This window comes from Dermacentor variabilis, chromosome 5, assembly GCF_050947875.1.
Source record: "Dermacentor variabilis isolate Ectoservices chromosome 5, ASM5094787v1, whole genome shotgun sequence".
Taxonomy (NCBI): domain Eukaryota; kingdom Metazoa; phylum Arthropoda; class Arachnida; order Ixodida; family Ixodidae; genus Dermacentor; species Dermacentor variabilis.
This window is the reverse complement of record NC_134572.1, coordinates 150,747,878-150,765,070: the sequence shown is the minus strand read 5'-3', so window position 1 is coordinate 150,765,070 and position 17,193 is coordinate 150,747,878. Positions and strand designations below refer to the sequence as shown.

Genomic DNA, 17,193 nt, shown 5'->3' with positions numbered 1-17,193 from the left:
GCATTGTTGGCAGAAATTGACGGTACGTGGAAACAAACGTACCGAGAAAGAGCAGTATTAGGGACGGTTCGTGCAAGATCCATGCCTAGAGGATGTCTTTATTTCGGCAATGAAAGAGGGAGCCCCATTCCATGTAATAAGAAGCTGGTTTCGAAGTTTTTTTTTTATTTCTCATCGACGATCTCGCCTGAAGCAGAATTCATGGATAATGCGTCATCATTTATTTCACCGACTGATCTACTCACACCTCGAAAAAACTCGCAATTTCGTCCAAAAGGCGAGCATCGATTGCGATAGTAAATTAGCAGAGAGCTATACAAAGTAAGGATAGTAACTTTATCGCCCGCATGAAGTCGTAAACATTCATGTGCTTGCTAACTAAATTACCAAGCATAGTGTCACATGCCCACAGGCAAACATAAACTCCTCTAACTGGACGAGCGGGGACAGTCGCTGTCAGAACGCTGGCATGAGGAAGAGCGGCAGCAGCAGCGAGTCAGTTGGCCTTCGTGCTGCCTCTCGCTCCAACGCGAAGCAAGCGGCTAGAGCACAGCGCAAACGAAGCTGTAAGCCCCCGGCGTACCTGGACTCTCTACTCATCGCAGATGGCTTTCAAAACAGAGCCCGCGCGGCAGCTCCATACGCAGCAGCCGCCGGAGTTAAACGCCCCCTCCCCCTTCCTCCCCTCCACTCAGTGGTTTGAGTGCGACAGAAGACAGCGCGCTTCCTCCTTGCTTTCCTCCCTAGCGCGCGATTCTCAGGGGCCATCGTCTGCTCACCCTCGCACACTTTCACTCTCACATACACCACACGGTGCGTGGCGACTCCGTTATCGCCCTTGGACTTCATATAAAACAACACGTACGGCGATGTCGACGGCGACGGCAGAAATGCGCCTATACGGTCCATGTAATTGTTATCGCAATGAAATTCGCAGTACAGGTGGCGGGCAAAACGTAAAGGCGCACTTCATAATCGAGGTCTTAAAAAATGTTTTTCCTCTCTTTCTGCTGTTTCACTCCTTCGCAGAACGTTCTGGCGGGCTAGTTGGTTGATAGCTTCAGACGTTTCTTATAACTGCGCCAAAAAACGAGGACATAAGAAAGAAGCACATACCACACATCGCGAGCGCAGACCGCCAACTGTTAATTTTGTTGGCAGTCTGCGCTCGTGGTGTGGTGTGTTTCTTTCTTGTGTCCTCGTTTTTTCGCGCACTTATAAGAAACACTCCTTCGCAACCATTTGCGACTTCTATTAGGATGGAACACTTCTACATATGTATTCCTTAATGCATATACAGAAGTTTTCCTGGCCTTCACCAACGATGCCCATCCTGATGACAACAGTGATACATAAAATGTTGCACTCGCAAACTGTACCCACGCCCGCAGCGTAAGGATACGCTAGTATGTATGTTCGCGTGGCCGAGAAACGCTGCCGTATCAAGCGGGGCACAGGGCCCCCCATATCTGCCCACAGAAAGCTTGCAACGGCTAAAGACTCGCAGTTGCCGCTGAGATAGAAAGGCAAACGCATACATTTGCAAAAATGTGCTCCGGGACGCCTTAGATTAATACAGCAGGTAAATTCGCCAGAGTTTGCAGTTATTGAAAGTTCGCTTTTAATGGGTCAACCGCTCAACTTAATTTTAAGCTCTCTGTACATATTTATTGAAGAAGCATTAACAAAGTAAATCCCTCTGGTCAGGCCTGTAAGATGTGTTTGGTATTGCATTTATTAGTCTTATATTCCGTAAATTGACTTGAAAAAGACAACTGTAAACCAAGTATTGCACAACTGCCTCTCGAATTTGCACAGCGAGATTCCAGCTCCAGCAATTTAACGCAGTGTACGTTGCCCAAGTTTGCATTTGCCGGCAATACGTTACGAGGGGAAGACGAAATGTGACCCAAAATATCGCAATGGTGGAGCCCAATTTCAATTATTTTCTTGGTAAAACAAGGATTATATTTATTAATGTTTCTCTTCTGAGGATTGTTGTCCTTCTCCGATGCCAGTTTGACAGGGCATTTTTCACGGGGCACCCCAGTTTGTTAATGACGTCTGATTGCAGATGGCAATAGCGTTCTTTCTTTAAAAATTTAAGCCCGTGTTTCAGAGCCGGTATGCATATATCCAGGTGCAAATAAAGTTTTTTCTAAAAGTACCCTTTTGGGACAGTTTTATAGAATGATAATAAATTTTCTTGAGCGAGCACATTTTGTGAATATTGAACGACTGCTATAATCGAGCTGTTTTACCTCAAAGTTAAAAGGGGAAGAAGTATTAATTGTCTGAAATTGTTCCAAGCAGAAAGCGCAATGCCATGTTATTCCAATAAGGCAAGTCTCGCAGCATTGCAAGAAGTACCCGATCCCCCCCGCATTTACAAAAGTAGTGTATTGCCAAGTATATCTTGGGAGTGCATTTCTTCTGAACGCGTTGTGCCCACATTTTTCTATTAAGAAGACGGACAGAGTCCAGTTGACGGCTGTTCTTCGTGGCGCATTACGACGCGTTGTTCAAAAGTGCCGATAAAAACTTTACTTCGGCCCGAATAAAAAAAATTGTTTTATTAGATTAGTTATAAGCAAAAAAGTAACTTTTGCGATTGAATTAGCAAGTTGATGATAATTTCTGACGAGTCGCTTGTGAGTTTATTTTTAGACAAGAGGGTTCCAATAGTTCTGTAACTTACGTAGGTTTCTTTAAAGATGCAACGCCTGTATTTTCTTTGTTAGGACAGCAACAATTTCTTCACAACGCTTTCATCTTTAACATGACACTTAATGCACGCATCCTCGAAAAACGTTCAGTATGCTGACATTGACAGCACACTGTCATAGTACTGACAGCTACGTCTTCAGTGCAGTTTAGGAAATCAGGCTCTATCGTCGTGGAATATGCTTGGCAAATAAACTTAATTTACACGCATTAAATTTTTGAAAAGGTTTATTTCTTCCGCGCTGCCCTCGAGTTTCTAATGCTCTCTCCGACACTAGACACCATTCACAATCGGCAGATTTGTACGTGTGCGTGTGCGTGTGTGTGCGTGTGTGTGCGTGTGTGTGCGTGTGTGGGCGTGCGCCTCATAAGTAGTGTTTTCAGCTTAGGCTGATATTACGCGGCTAAGTGACGCACATGAGTTTTGCCTTAAACCAAGCCAGGCCGCTGCTTGATTGTTCTCAGATTATATGCGTGATCATTGAAGTAAACGTACACAGTTTTGAAGCTTTGTATTGCAGAAAAGCGGCCTTACTAGGGAGCAGCAGTTGCTCTCTACTGCTCTCAATGGTGAGTGAGGTTTCCTCGCAGACCTGCATTTTGTTAATTTAAAATTTGCCGTCGCTTACACAGTCCGAGTGACAAAGCTGTAAGCTTCCACTACAATACAATATTACACGATGCAATATCCTGCCATTGCATGAAAGCTTTATTATTCGCTCAACACAAACACGCACACACACGCGCGCACACACGCACACACGCACACGTCACGCACACACACGCACACACACGCACACACACGCATACGCAAAACACTTTTCTCATCAGCCACAGAACCGAGCGCTTGTTGGCCGACTCTGCTGTGGATGAAACATCACCTGTGATAAAGGTACCTGATTGACAAACACTATACTATTTACACTTTCAGAAGACACTTCTATTTTCCCAGTAAGAGAAGTATATGAGAATAGAAAGAATATAAGTACGCCAGCCTTTTAGAACCTAATAAACTGACGGCGAACAAAGCCACAAGAATTTCTTCGTTTGCATATGCCACTTTCCTATTTGTTCACGTATCCCTTGCCTAGTTGAACTACCATGCGAGCCGTCTTAGAATGCGGCAGGAGTTCAGTGGCTTCTGTTATCTCTCACCGAAGTCTGGTGAAGCTGGCACACGGCGTTATTCGATAGCTTATTTAGGATAAATAATAAAACCTACAAGCGTACAACAGTCACAATTACACAGTAATGAAGTGAACTAGCGAACTGACTTTTAGTACTTTAGACTATCGTGCGATGCTTCTCCTGTGCTGCCTGCAAGCCCCGATATGTGTGGTTTTACACCAGCAATATTTTTTTGGGCTTCTTGAACAAATTTTACAAGTCGTACCGTCATCAATGTCCTTCAATGCCATGGTACTTGTCAAGTGAAAAATTTAGGTCACTTATTTAATATATTTCGTTAAAGGGGCAATCAAACGAATGTTTTTAATGTCATACAGATCATCATCAACACACATTATGTGCACTTCTGAACATATTTCTCTTGCAGTGATTTACAGTTATCCCGGTCCTGCTGTGGTAACTACATCCATTGCCCGCGAATTTCCAAATCTCACCACACCCCTTAGAACCCTGCAGTCCTCAACTGCACTTATCTTCGCTTGTTACCCATTCCATTGCTTAGATAGCAAGATGGTTATTTCGTCTACGCATAGCATGACTGTCTCCATGCCCCTTATTTAACTAGCTGTTATCAGCTACGTGCTGTAGCTCTTCCATCCATATTGTCGTCTTCCTGCATCTTTAACGTCAGCCTACCATTTTCCGCTCCGCCCTTCGTTGCGTGATGCTTAGTTTTCTTTATATATATATATATATATATATATATATATATATATATATATATATATATATATATATATATATATATATATATTTTGTTGCCCTATATATACGTGACCACAATTCTGACCTAAATGTTGGCAAAAGAAGGTGCGTGCACTGAAATGTATCTATAGTCATGACTGGCTGCCTTTCATGATAGGAAAATTTAATGGGATCCGCTGGGATTATAGAAGCAGGGCCTATCTGTAAAACTGGCCTCGCAGGCAACGACCGTTGCGTGCTTGTAATAGAAAAAAAAAAGAGAGAGAAAATGAGCTAAGAAAATAACTCGTAAACGAACTATAAGGAAACCATAGGCTATAAAGCAATGAGCAACGCTCTGTTTCAGTAGAAAAGGCATTACGGGAGCGGTTTCGTCTGAAGAAGCGACCATCCCGTTCTCGCCCTTCCGAGCGTAGCGGGAAGCACTTAGATACGGCATAAACGGTAAGTGTATGAGAGCTATTCTTGAGATAGCAGTTGCGTGTACGGAGGGTTCCGAAAGCGGGCTATGAGAAAAAAGACAATGGCCGACGGCTGGCACGAGCAGATTTATGGGAACGACGTGTAATACAGCGGAGATAATGGGCTCAACCTGGGTGTCCCACAAATGAATCCCACGCGACCAGCACCACCACACCGCAAGGTTTTGCGTATTATGCGTACATCACGTCCCTGAGTGGTGCTGAGTGGCGCGTAAAAAAAAGAGAAAGAAAAGAAACTGCGCTACATTTTTCTTTTTGCCACAGTCGTATCAGGACACGTTCTCAGTGCTTCGCTTTAGTTCGTTTTCTTGCTCTTTTTTTTTTTAAGGCAACACCTTCAAGCCTTTTTGTAGTCATTTCGGAGCTTCTGAATAAATAATAGTTGCACATTAATTAATAATCAAATAACCACTGAATGAATTAATTAATTTTAACCTCGTGCTGCGCAATGTATTGAAGAGAGGCGAACCTACAATAAAATGCAGAAACAGAATATAAGGTACAAAATAACAGAGGCATGTGTTACCATTCTGCCACGATGGAACTAAGACTATACTACTTTAGATACTGGGACGAATAATTTTACATGGACAATTATACCACCGTGCTACACCAGCACGTTATCTTACGTCACAGAAACTTCCGGTCCACTTATGTAGAACAACACTCCTTACCACACGGACATGGCTCTCATTATTACAATATAGGGAGGGACGACTAAACGAAACTTCCGGTTCGTGACGGAAACCATTCATTTCGCTTTGTCGCATCTCCACGTTCTGGTACTCAAGACAGCCACCTCCTTCCGATATGGCGCCGTTTCACCTAAGCGGAGTCGAGTGCTTACAGTGTGTATACACATATCCCGAGTACCTAGCGTATAGCAATTACTTCCGTTGAACACTATAAAAGGTAACTGTGCCTAGAACCACAAGCTCCCGTCAGGGGAGGCTCCCGTCAGGGGAGCCGAAACGTCTTTTCTTGTATTCATTCAGTGGTCGGTGTCCTTCTTTTTACCCTTCTTCATGATGCCTCCCGACCAGACGGGCTTCCGTCAAAACCTCGACTTCAACCACAAGCTCGCTTTCAGAAATGCCGTATAGCGGCAATTGCGGATTACTTACTTGGTGCCGGGGTAACCGTGATCAGTAGTACTCTTGATGGTGCACGTGTGGTCTTTTGATGTGCACCCAGGTCGCGATGTGAGCATATTTTTTTTTTTTTAGATTTCGCTCCGTTCGAAAGATATGCTGCCACCACCGGCAGTGCTCAGCAAAACGACGTCGTGCTGAGCAGATCGCCACTGCAGGACCATTGAGTCACAATGGAGAAGCCGCAAAGTAACACACTAAACATTTTAATATCCTTGTGGGTGTATAACGCGCGCTTGGTTTGCACCATAGGTTACGGTTTTACCGTTGAGGGTTAGATTGAATCGTTCATGGCCGAAATGAAGTTAGATTTTATTTTTCGGGAAGTAAACATGATTATATCTGTCACAGATGACACGAAAGCTGCATTAAATAAACTTTCATAGCCATTCTTTCTTTATTTATTGATTTATTTAAGAGAATATTCATACTGCCTTAGGGGACAAGGCTAAAGGCAAACATTTGCTTGACTAGGCCGTCCTCCCGTACAGTGTCAGTAGTGTGGCAATGGCACTCATTCTAAAGAGCGCACGTGAAAATGAACTAGTACACGTTTTTGAACACTTGAGTACACAATTCACGTAAAAGGAAAGAAACAAACGTTAATCGAGCCGTTTGCTAAGCACTTGAAACAGAAAAACAAAAACGTGTATGAAATGTTTCATACTTACTTATTTATATTATTGACAGAATACCTGCGTCACTACGACGGCATTATAGTTTAACATTTGAATTAGTCTTCAGATAGTAGCTATCTCTGGCAAACACTTACGAGAGGTATTTCCGCGCGCACCTGGTGGTCAAAAATTATTAAAAAGGTTTAAAATACGCACTCTCTCATCGCAGGTCTAGTTTGAGCAAACTTTCGTGGGCCATAATATTTTGTTTCAAGAATAAGGGTACAGGCGTGAGGCATGCGGCAAACCATCACCTCAAGGAGTATGACATGTTTAGAGCGAATCGAAGAACCTTCTGTACTTTAACATGCACAAACACGTGACATTATCTATGTGTGTGTGCGTGCGCGTGTGTGCGTGTGCGTGCGTGCGCGTGTGCGTGTATGTGTGTGTGCGTGTGTGTGTGAGCACGTGAGTGTGCGCGCGCGCGTGCGTGTGTGTATGTGTGTGCGTGCGTGCTTGCGTGTGTGTGCGTGTGCGTGCGCGAGTGTGCGTGGGCGCGTGTGTGTGTGTGTGTGTGTGTGTGTGTGTGCGTGTGTGTATGTGTGTGTGTGTGTGTGTGTCTGTGTGTGTCTGTGTGTGTGTGTGTGCACAAGAAATTCCAGCCTTATGATGCCCAGCATAACATTAGAGGAGGAAATGTCACTTCCAAACAGATCGTAACGCAGGCCGTAGCTTGTGAGCCATTCAGCGCACGATACCGCACCGGACGGCCTACCCTTACCACACACAGTGCCGAATTGAGATTTCTAAGCTTTAACGGGTCGGTGCGCGCCTCTGCTCCGTCGTCCGCCTTTCGGTGCGCTTTGAATGAGGACGTACTGAACGACGTATCTACAGAATTTAGGTTTCTTAAATTCTGGTGAATTTCAGCGCTTGAGCAGAGCGACGCCATATCTGGCTTGTTGCTGTTGTTGTTGCCATTGTCGTGTAGCCCCACGAGGAAGGATTGGCCGAGGTTCGCATTGAGAACATGATACCTGCTGCCAACATCCTTAGCTTCCTCCTACTAATCCTTACTTACGAACAAAAGGCTTCGCAAATTTAGACCCGGTTCTTCTTGCAAGAACAAAATTGAGCGATTAAACTCTGCTCACTGTGCCGCGCTGTAGCAGAAACAAACCGTACAAGTGAACTCACGGAAACAAGAGCAGTATTCTATTCCTCTCGATGGAATCACAGTAGGGATTTGGAAAGGGAAGCTCGAGTGCAGAGCAGCATAATAGAACTAAGAAGCAGATGAAGCACAAGGTGTTCGTCTCACTGCAAACTTTTGTTTTTGTTCAGCTGTTCTGTACTGACACATTGATGGGGTCGCGTCGTACTGTAACGGGGAACAATCATAAAATAGGAAAGTTGACGGGGAGAATCGCTAGATGCAGGCGGACCTAGCTTTTCAAAAACTGCCGGCAATTGCTCTGCCCGAGAGAAATGTATCAAGCACTCAATTCTCAAGCCCATCACAACATATACAGGGGAGATTAAGGCCAGGTGTAGGTTGAACTGGTGCCACCACTGGCTTCGAGCCATCCATCTCGCACCTGCTACCCTTCCCACACGGCTAACCGTTCATACTCCAGGGCCGCTATATTGTAGCGATGCATTTCGCTCGATTCCACGCCTTTATCGTCCACCGTTCATGGCCGGCCGATCCCACTGACAACGCGGGCAGAGCGCCGCTGTTACCACTAACGAAGCCCGAAAAGTGCGGAAAGGAATGGCATGGAGAGATGCATTGCTGCAAAATCACGGCGCTGTTCTGCCTCGCAGAGGAATTTAAGGATGCACCGAAACATGCCCCTCCTAATTATTCAGTGTCCCCGAAGGAATACAGTGTCACTTGCGCTTGTGTGCGGAGCCATCCTACGGTTTTGGTTCATCTGCTAAACACTTAAGCTCTGCTTAAAAGGCGGGGCGCTATGAGAAACAGTTATCAATGTTGTCGCAAAGCAAACGATGCACGAGAGAACGCTTACGTTGTCCTGCACGCCATATAAACCTGACAGACACAAGCTTTTTCGTCAGTTCTGCCCCGCAGTGCAAGGTACAGCAACTTACAGATGTGAGATAAAGCCTGCTTTGTCCTTACGTGGTGGTAAAACCGCGTAAGGTGATGGTACACTCCCTGGATTCGTACACAACACATGTCTCACACTATACACAGAAGTACGTTATGCCGTACAGATATCGCCAGAGAAATAAAGTATCATTTCAGTTTTAATCTTCTGTGCAATTGCATAAGCGACGATAACTTGCGTCTGTCTTACCTCAAGATACGGATGCAGCGGGCACAGTTATAGTTGCGAGCACAACTTGTTTTGCACTGTGCGCAATGTTACTCGAATATAAAGCTATCACGTTATGCGAGTATCTTTAGAAATTTCTTCTTCGTGGCTTATATTCCTGACTGCAGAGAGAGAGATAGAGAGATAAACAGAGAATTGTCCTCATACGCGGTCACTTAACTCGAGGAAGCGGGGATTGGGCGTGCTGGGTTTGCACCCGTTTAGGTGCCTACATTTCCGGCTTACCTGACATTGTCTGCTTTCGTTATCAGGCACCTAGCGCTATACAATGATGCGGTGTAAATGTTGTTTTTTGCCGCTCGAACCTATTCGATGTGCTCTGGTATGTGTTAGTCAGATCGAGCCCGTATCTGCAACGTTCGCCGAAGATGTAGTCCTGCCATTATTTGAGCGTAATCTGCCTCTGCATTGACGCTCAGGGGTCGGCAATTTTCACAGTGGTACCTCTGGTGAGCGTAATCCTGACGTGTTTCGAAAATCATGAAAACAATTCCGGCGGAACCCATCTCCCGAAGAATGTCGGTGGTAATTTAACATACAAGTAACGAAGCGACCCACAATGTTGTCAAGTTCTTCCTTTCTATTTGGCCGACTTCTTCTGTTTTATGTTATCGACATCATCTTAACTACTCTCGAGTTCAACGCTCTTTGCTCAGTGCATGTTCGAGCCTCAGTCTGTTCACTTCCCTACTTTGTCCACACTCGGTTGCTTCTGACGGCACCGTCTTTTTCACTTCTGCGCAGCCTACTTCTTCCCTTCTTGCGTCTTCTGAATCTGTCTTTTTTTTTTTTTTTTGTTATGCATCCAAAGTTCCGAGTCATAACCTCAAAGTCTGCGCGGGAGAAGGTACGCCTAGGCGAGCTGTTCGGAACGTCGATAGCGCGCCGACCAATGTTCAGGATCACGCGAGCGGATAAATCAGTGCCGCGATAGCTGGTCAGTGGTATAGCCGACCGGCTATAACACTTTTCGCATGGCGTTGTAAAATAGGCAGTTGCACTTCGCTTTCGCGCTTAGCTTACGTGCCGGCACGATTGTTCCTGAAGTGAGAGCACGGCGCAGAGGTCGTGTCTTAAAAGAGCGAGCTTTCTAGACTAGGCATTCGGCACACCTCTGCGTGTGCTTCTCTCTCCAACGGGGAAGTGCCAAGAAACACCTAATCCTGGCATACATGGTAAATGCCGCATGTCTTAAAAGGCGCCATCGGCTGCCTCACTTTCTCTCGCACCGTGAGTAGACTATAAAATTCTGGAAGGAGGTTATTCACCAGGTTTGAGCTTTTATTGGCGGTGATAACGAGTTATAGCGACGATAGGTGGCAAGATGCTTTGCACGGCGAAGCGAGTTGCAGAGCAGCGATGCTGAGGATCGTTAGGGCATACGTTTGTATGGCACTATGAGACACCGTGCCGCGGGCACATGAAATACGGCAGAGGGGGCTACAGGTTTTTTCACTGACATTCTATCGCTTGCATCCGGATTTCGAGTGACGCGTTTTCCTGCACCCGTTTCGTACAGGCAGTGCGCTCCGCAAAGCCAGCCGGGCTGCTCATCTTTCGTTGCGTGACGGCATTGTTTCGCGTTCTCCTCTTCGATCGGACGAGGAAGGGGACAGACCGGAGGTGCAAAGAACTGCTTTAGGTCGATCACATAAACGATACAAAGCGATGTAAAGGCACACACACACAAACACAGACACACACGTACACACACACACACACACACACACACACACACACCGATGGACAGGCGCACGGACGGACGGCCGGACGGAGCGCCGTTAGCTGGCGCTTAATAAGCGACAAGGGCGCAAAGACCCGCAGTGATGAAGTACTAATTCCAACAGATCAAAAGGCGCTACGTGCAAGACACGCATATACAAGGGTCTTATATGGTCTTTATAGTGGCTTTATCGCAAAACAGTTCTGTAATGCAGAAAAGCAAACACAAAGTGACCACCTCCAGTATCTAGCTTCTCCTCTGGACAGGGTGACGCTGCGGGAAGTACATCATGACGCAGCCACACCAGTAACTGAGGGATCCCTTCTAACAACGACAGAGCGTGAAGCTTCGGTAGTCTTTCCTGGTGAGCTGTCGATGCCTGTAGCTTTAGGCGAGCTGCGTGTAGCTGCTGAAACGGCGCGTAATTACCTATAGTGGACACGCCAAACAATTTATCAGGAAATTTAAACAAATTGGGAAAGAAAGGGAGACATCCTTGAAGAAATGAAATTATCCGGCGCTAGGGGACAACAGGGCCGCATCGGACTTCCGCTTTAGGTGGTAATTGTGATACAGCAGTGTGAATTTTTAACGCAGCGTGTTTAGATGGACTTTATTTCAACAAGAGACGACACGAACGTCAGAGTCACAATCACGGCACAATTCCGCCAGGACGATAACATACACAAAGTACGAAGGATATTGTATACACGGCCCGTTTTCAAAGTAGTGTCCGAGTCCTCACTCACTAACATATAACCCCATCGACACACCGAAAAGCACAGTTACGCATTAACTAATTGTCACATTATACAAAGCGATGTTCGATACATCCAGTGCACGCAACGGTTATGAATAACACGATAGCGTTGAAGGCCCCGTGTCGCAAAAAACACACGTCGCTTGACGAAAAATCATTCCGAACCACAACAACGCAGGCGCAGATGCATTCCTGAACTAATTGAATTTCTCAAAGTAACATACGTCAGAAAAATCGTAAAGTACGACTTAAACAGAACCTACGGACACGATGGCGTCGGAGTTTATTTCGAATATAGCAGAAAACACGATTCTGTTACCCGGAAACTCAAACACCAACCCCTTTCCCGAACGGCGCGGCCCGCTCGATTCCTTGCAACACCACCGTCGCGCTCGGCTCCACGCATTTGCAAGAAAGTTGCGGTTGCCGGGAAGCGTCACGGTGACGTCGCAATCTTACGTCACCGTGACAGCTTGCCCAACAGTAATATTTACCGGGACACGTATGCGGGGAGGGCTACGTGCTTTGCTTTGTTATTAACAGCGCCGTGTGATCAATTATGTGGTTCGAGCGCTTGTTTTGAGCTTGTTCTCTATTAGAACGTAGGCTGTTCTGTATGTTGTATGCGTGATTGCAAAGAATGTTAGCACTGTTCGCTTCCCTCTGCTGAATGCTTGTACCCCCTTCATTACGGGACCATGAGATATTGCGTTTTTTGCTTGCTTACGGGGGCATGAATGCTCACGGGGGTATGAGCCATTGATGATGACAGTTTTCAGCCGACAGAGGGGTAAGAATCCCTGGATCCTAGCCTTATGCAGCTTCGCTGTCCATGCGCTGTATTAAACGATGACTGCCTTGAGAAGCTGCCCCATTCTGTCTTTACGTTTTTTCGATGCTCTTCCTTTCTTTGCTCAGAGAAACCAATATTTTGTAGCTATAAGTGTCAGTTTATCAGGATTAAAACTTGTTGGATTGATTCTATGGCAATGAATGGGAACCTAGCTTACCTTGTGCTGACGCTTTCTTTTGTACACTTGGAACAGGCGAGTGCGGGGTGCCGTCCATCGTGCCGCAAACCAAGGTCGTGGGAGGAAAGAGCGCTGCGTTCGGAGCGTGGCCATGGCAGGTACGTAAACGCTGCCGTGTGAGGCAAGTTAGATACGTCAAAAAAAAGATACAAAAGTTTATAACGCGGAAAATGAACAAGTTCTATCGAATGCGGAGCGATTGAAGCAAAGAGTGGGTGTGCCGCTCTCCCGACGCGTATTATGCTTTGTATATCCTCTGTGACGAGACACTGTCAAGCCCGTGACATTATGACTCCGGTGTGTAGAGGTCATTTGTCATGCACATGGTATATGACCTACGATATATGACATACAAGTGGGATCAAGTACGGCACATCCCGGGGAACGAAAGCGCATCATGCCTCCCCAATTAGGCTTGCGACCTTCTGATTTGAGAGAAAGATCGTAAAGACAATAAGTCAAACCTCGTTATAATGAAGCTGAGGGGGGAGCCAGAATTATATCGTTATATTCATTACTTCGTTGTATTCATTGTTGCATGTACTGCATATAGGAATCTCGATATGAGGATGACCTAGAGAAGGTAATTTACTTCGTTATACACATTAATTTGTCACATCCTGTTTCGCTATAACGACGCTTGACTACATTTATATTAATCGGGAGCCACGGCAGAATGTTCTCAAATAAGTACTAACAAGCGAGACTTCACGAAAATATTGGTAAACACTTAAGAAAATATGCTCGCTTGCATATATATGTACATATATAACTCATGTATCCTGAAACAACAACTAGAGAATGGTCTTAATAGCTTAATAGCTAATATTAATAGGTATTTGGGTAGCACAATTGCTGATACGGAGTGGAAGAGAAAATATCACTTGATGCAACCAAGAGAGTCACTTTTCTAACTACACCCGCGTAGCATTGACCTTGCGGAACGCGAACCCATGTCAGCGGTAGGGTACGGCAGACCGCATGACAAATATACGTATTATTTCGTGACTTGTTGAGACAACTAATTGCACAGAGAGCACAGGGCAAACTTTCCATCTAATCAAACCATTTCACGCAAAGCTCTCGGCTCGTGCGCTGTGATGTGACGTCGCTGCAGTATGCCACTACGTCAACCGGGCATAAATATGGAAACGTTATAGAGAGATCGTATATAAATGCATGTTCTCGGGGGTCACTTGGCGTTTTAGGGAACACTTGTCATTTCATTTGCTAATTTAATGTTATAAGACGGCTTCAATAGTTCGTCAGCTAGCCTGCATCTGTTGTCGCGATAGGGAACAACCTGCCTATGAAGAGCATCTTCAGAAATTTCTGTTCAATGCATTACTGAGAAGATATCAGCTGTTGGAGCACGAGATTGTGTTTATCCGCTCTCCGACGAGATCGGGTTCAAGTGCTTACAGCTCCTTACACCTATAGAACATCGCCAAGATGTACACCGTATTTCATGAGAGGAGTAAATTATCCAAATAGATGGCGGCTGTGCTATAATATATATGCCAAAGTTGTCGCATACGTAACCATGCCCCAGAAATGGCTGTTTGAATCAAGAGAGCTTTGATAACATTGGTGCTTACGTAAGGTTATTACTTAATTTCAGAAAGTACGACATAAGCAGGCCTGTGAACATTAGCAGTCACTGATAAAATGGAAATGAAGTGTCAAACAACGCACGCTTTCACTGAATATCTGCGTTTGAGGTAACTATCTACAGCAACACCTTTCGTATCGTAAAGCGCCTTGCCTCTATTTACCATTTTAGAAACGCGTATGATGGGTAGCCTATTTGGCATTTTCGGTAAGGTGACACGCCTGCGTAACCGTAAACTAAGGCTGGTTCGCCGCCTAACTAGAAAGCCATACGTGTGCAATTTCGATTAACACGTTTCTATGCCGGACCGGAGATTTTATAAATAACATTGCTTAACAGGTACTGATGGGTTAGTTGGTAACCCCCATTTGATAAAGCGGCATACTTGAAAAAAAAAACACACAGTTCACACGAACTTGAATGATAAAGACATACACAGGCTCTGATGTAGCGTGGGCGTATGCCCTAAAAGTTCAGTGGTGTTACGTGCCAAAACCATCTGATTATGAGGCACGTCATAGTGGGGAACTCCGGAATAATTTTCACCACCTGGGGTTCTTTATCGCGCCTCCAATGCACGGGACACGGACATTTTTGCATTTCGACCCCTTCCAAATGTTGCTTCCGTGACCAGGATTTGAGATCTCGTGACCTCGTTCTTACCGATGCAATACCATAGCCGCTAAGCCCACCGCAGTGCGTGGCTGTTGATTCGCTATCTAAGTTTTGCCGCTTATAATGTTACTCGGGAAGGCGTTTTACGGCGAAGCTGTTAGCTTCTCGGTGGTTGGCATTGTTCGTGCATGTCCATCCGTGAGCAAAAATTATCATCATCAGCAATGGCTCATCAAGGAAAGCAAGGAAAAATGCAATGGCTCCTAACGCCCCCCCCCCTCCTCCTCCCTCCCGTAAGGCCGAGGCTACAAGTACTCAGAAAAGTGAAGCGAAAAGTGCGTACATTCATTGGAATCAGTCATACAACAAAAAGAACAGCATGAGTTCCAACAAAGAACAAGCTCAAAAGAAACATCTGAGCCATCAATTAAACCTTGCATACCCCCCTAAGCAGTTGTAGTGCTGGGGAGGTATCCTGTAGGGGTCCACTTAGTGGACTGTCCATTTCGGCTGCTGCTGATTGGCTGGGGCCGCTCGTCTCCTCCTCACTCGTGCAGCTACATCCAATCAGCAGCGGCCGAAATGGACAGTCCACTAGGTGGACTCTTACAGAATACCCTCCCCCCCCCCCTGGTTTTGCAACAGCTTCGCTGGACATCAACTTTCGCAGGGCCGGGATGAAGGGTCAATTTTTCTCTTAAACCGATCAGGAGCACAGATGTGTCGTAAACGTACAGGTGAGAAAACCGCCGTCAACCGATGGTCATCATAGTACGTTAACATGTGTAATGCGCTACTTAGGCGAGCTACAGTGATATCACAGTCTCACTGCCTAGTCAGCGCTGTTCATGGTCATTATATAGCTCACGCCTGAGCACAACCTTGATCGCAATCTTAAGAACAGTGGTCGTCAGTTTAATAGAATAAAAAAAACAGTTTTCCTTGTTATTTCTTTTCTCTGACTACAGGTTTCCGTACGAAGGACGTCTTTCTTTGGATTTTCAAGCACTCATCGCTGTGGAGGCGCCATCCTGAACAAATACTGGATCGCCACGGCTGGGCATTGCGTGGATGAGTACAGTGACCCTTCTTACCCTCTCTTATGTGAACGGATGTATATTACAACGTTCCATAATGGGATGTGACGAATTTTCATACAGCCACGAGCAACGCGTGAACGAGATGTTCAAGCACAGGCCTTGACCTTGCGCAACCTTCCACTGTCACCTTCTTTGCCCCACAAAAATCGACAGCCGGAAAAATATATATCAATTTGCAGCGCCATCCATACAATATATTTCACCTTATGATGGCTTTATCCTGATAATATTTCAAGAGAAACAAACAGGGAAGTCATAACCGAAAGGCTGGAGGTTAATCACAAGTGGTCATATAGGTGGGTGCCTCTATAAAAAAAACGCGGCAGTGTATTTGTGGCATTCAACATTTGTAGAAGTACGTGGCCACTGTCCCAGAATCTTCGCTTCCGTAAAATGTCTTTAGGTGCTCTAAAGCTTTCCATTGGGCAAGCCGGTCTTCTCCGTATGGCAGGCAATCACACAGGAGGTGTTTTGAAGTGTCTTCTACGTTACATCTGCTCCTATGGCCACTGTCCGCCACTTAGGAATTAGGAAGGAAAACTTGCACCGCGGAAGAGAAGAAAGCAAGCGCTATCTTTCCAAAAACCGATGCGCAATTTACACGTGATAGTGAGGGGAACGGAGAAAAATTAGGCGACGATTATCTTGGGCCACTAGCGATGAAATGTAAAAACACACATTTTAACTGCAGCCTTGACGAACCGAGGATAGAATTTGAGACCTGTCGAATTAATGCAATCCTGCACTTGGCTGCAGACAGCGTGACAAGCAGCTGAAACACATGACGGAAAAATTGCTAGGTACAGCATGGCTATGAGTTTACGTCACTGTACTCATGCATTACCAAAACACTCCGCTACTCAAGAGACACAGCCGCTGCACCCGGTTCGTTCTCCTTTCGACGCGTTTTTAATTCGCGAAGCGATTTGGAAAAATAAAGGCGTGAACACAATGATAGAGAGTCTTGGTGCACCATTTTGCAGCCTAATGCACGTAAGGACGCAATCAAAGATGATAAGGCACCACGAAACCACGATTGATCCCGTGAAAAAATATATCTTGTGTCATCCTGTGATGAAAGTTAGGGGTTGCCTCTACATAATGATTATAGGCAGTCTG

General features: G+C 45.6%; 1 protein-coding gene across 1 annotated transcript in view; it reads left to right on the top strand.

Moving 5' to 3' along the window:
- LOC142583243 (uncharacterized) overlaps positions 1–17,193 on the top strand; it is a 146,543-nt gene that overhangs the window by 87,283 nt on the left and 42,067 nt on the right. Inside the window, exons 4-5 of the mRNA XM_075693631.1 lie at positions 12,763–12,845; positions 15,943–16,049. Coding sequence (XP_075549746.1) covers positions 12,763–12,845; positions 15,943–16,049 — 190 coding nt within the window. The remainder of the gene's footprint in view (positions 1–12,762; positions 12,846–15,942; positions 16,050–17,193) is intronic.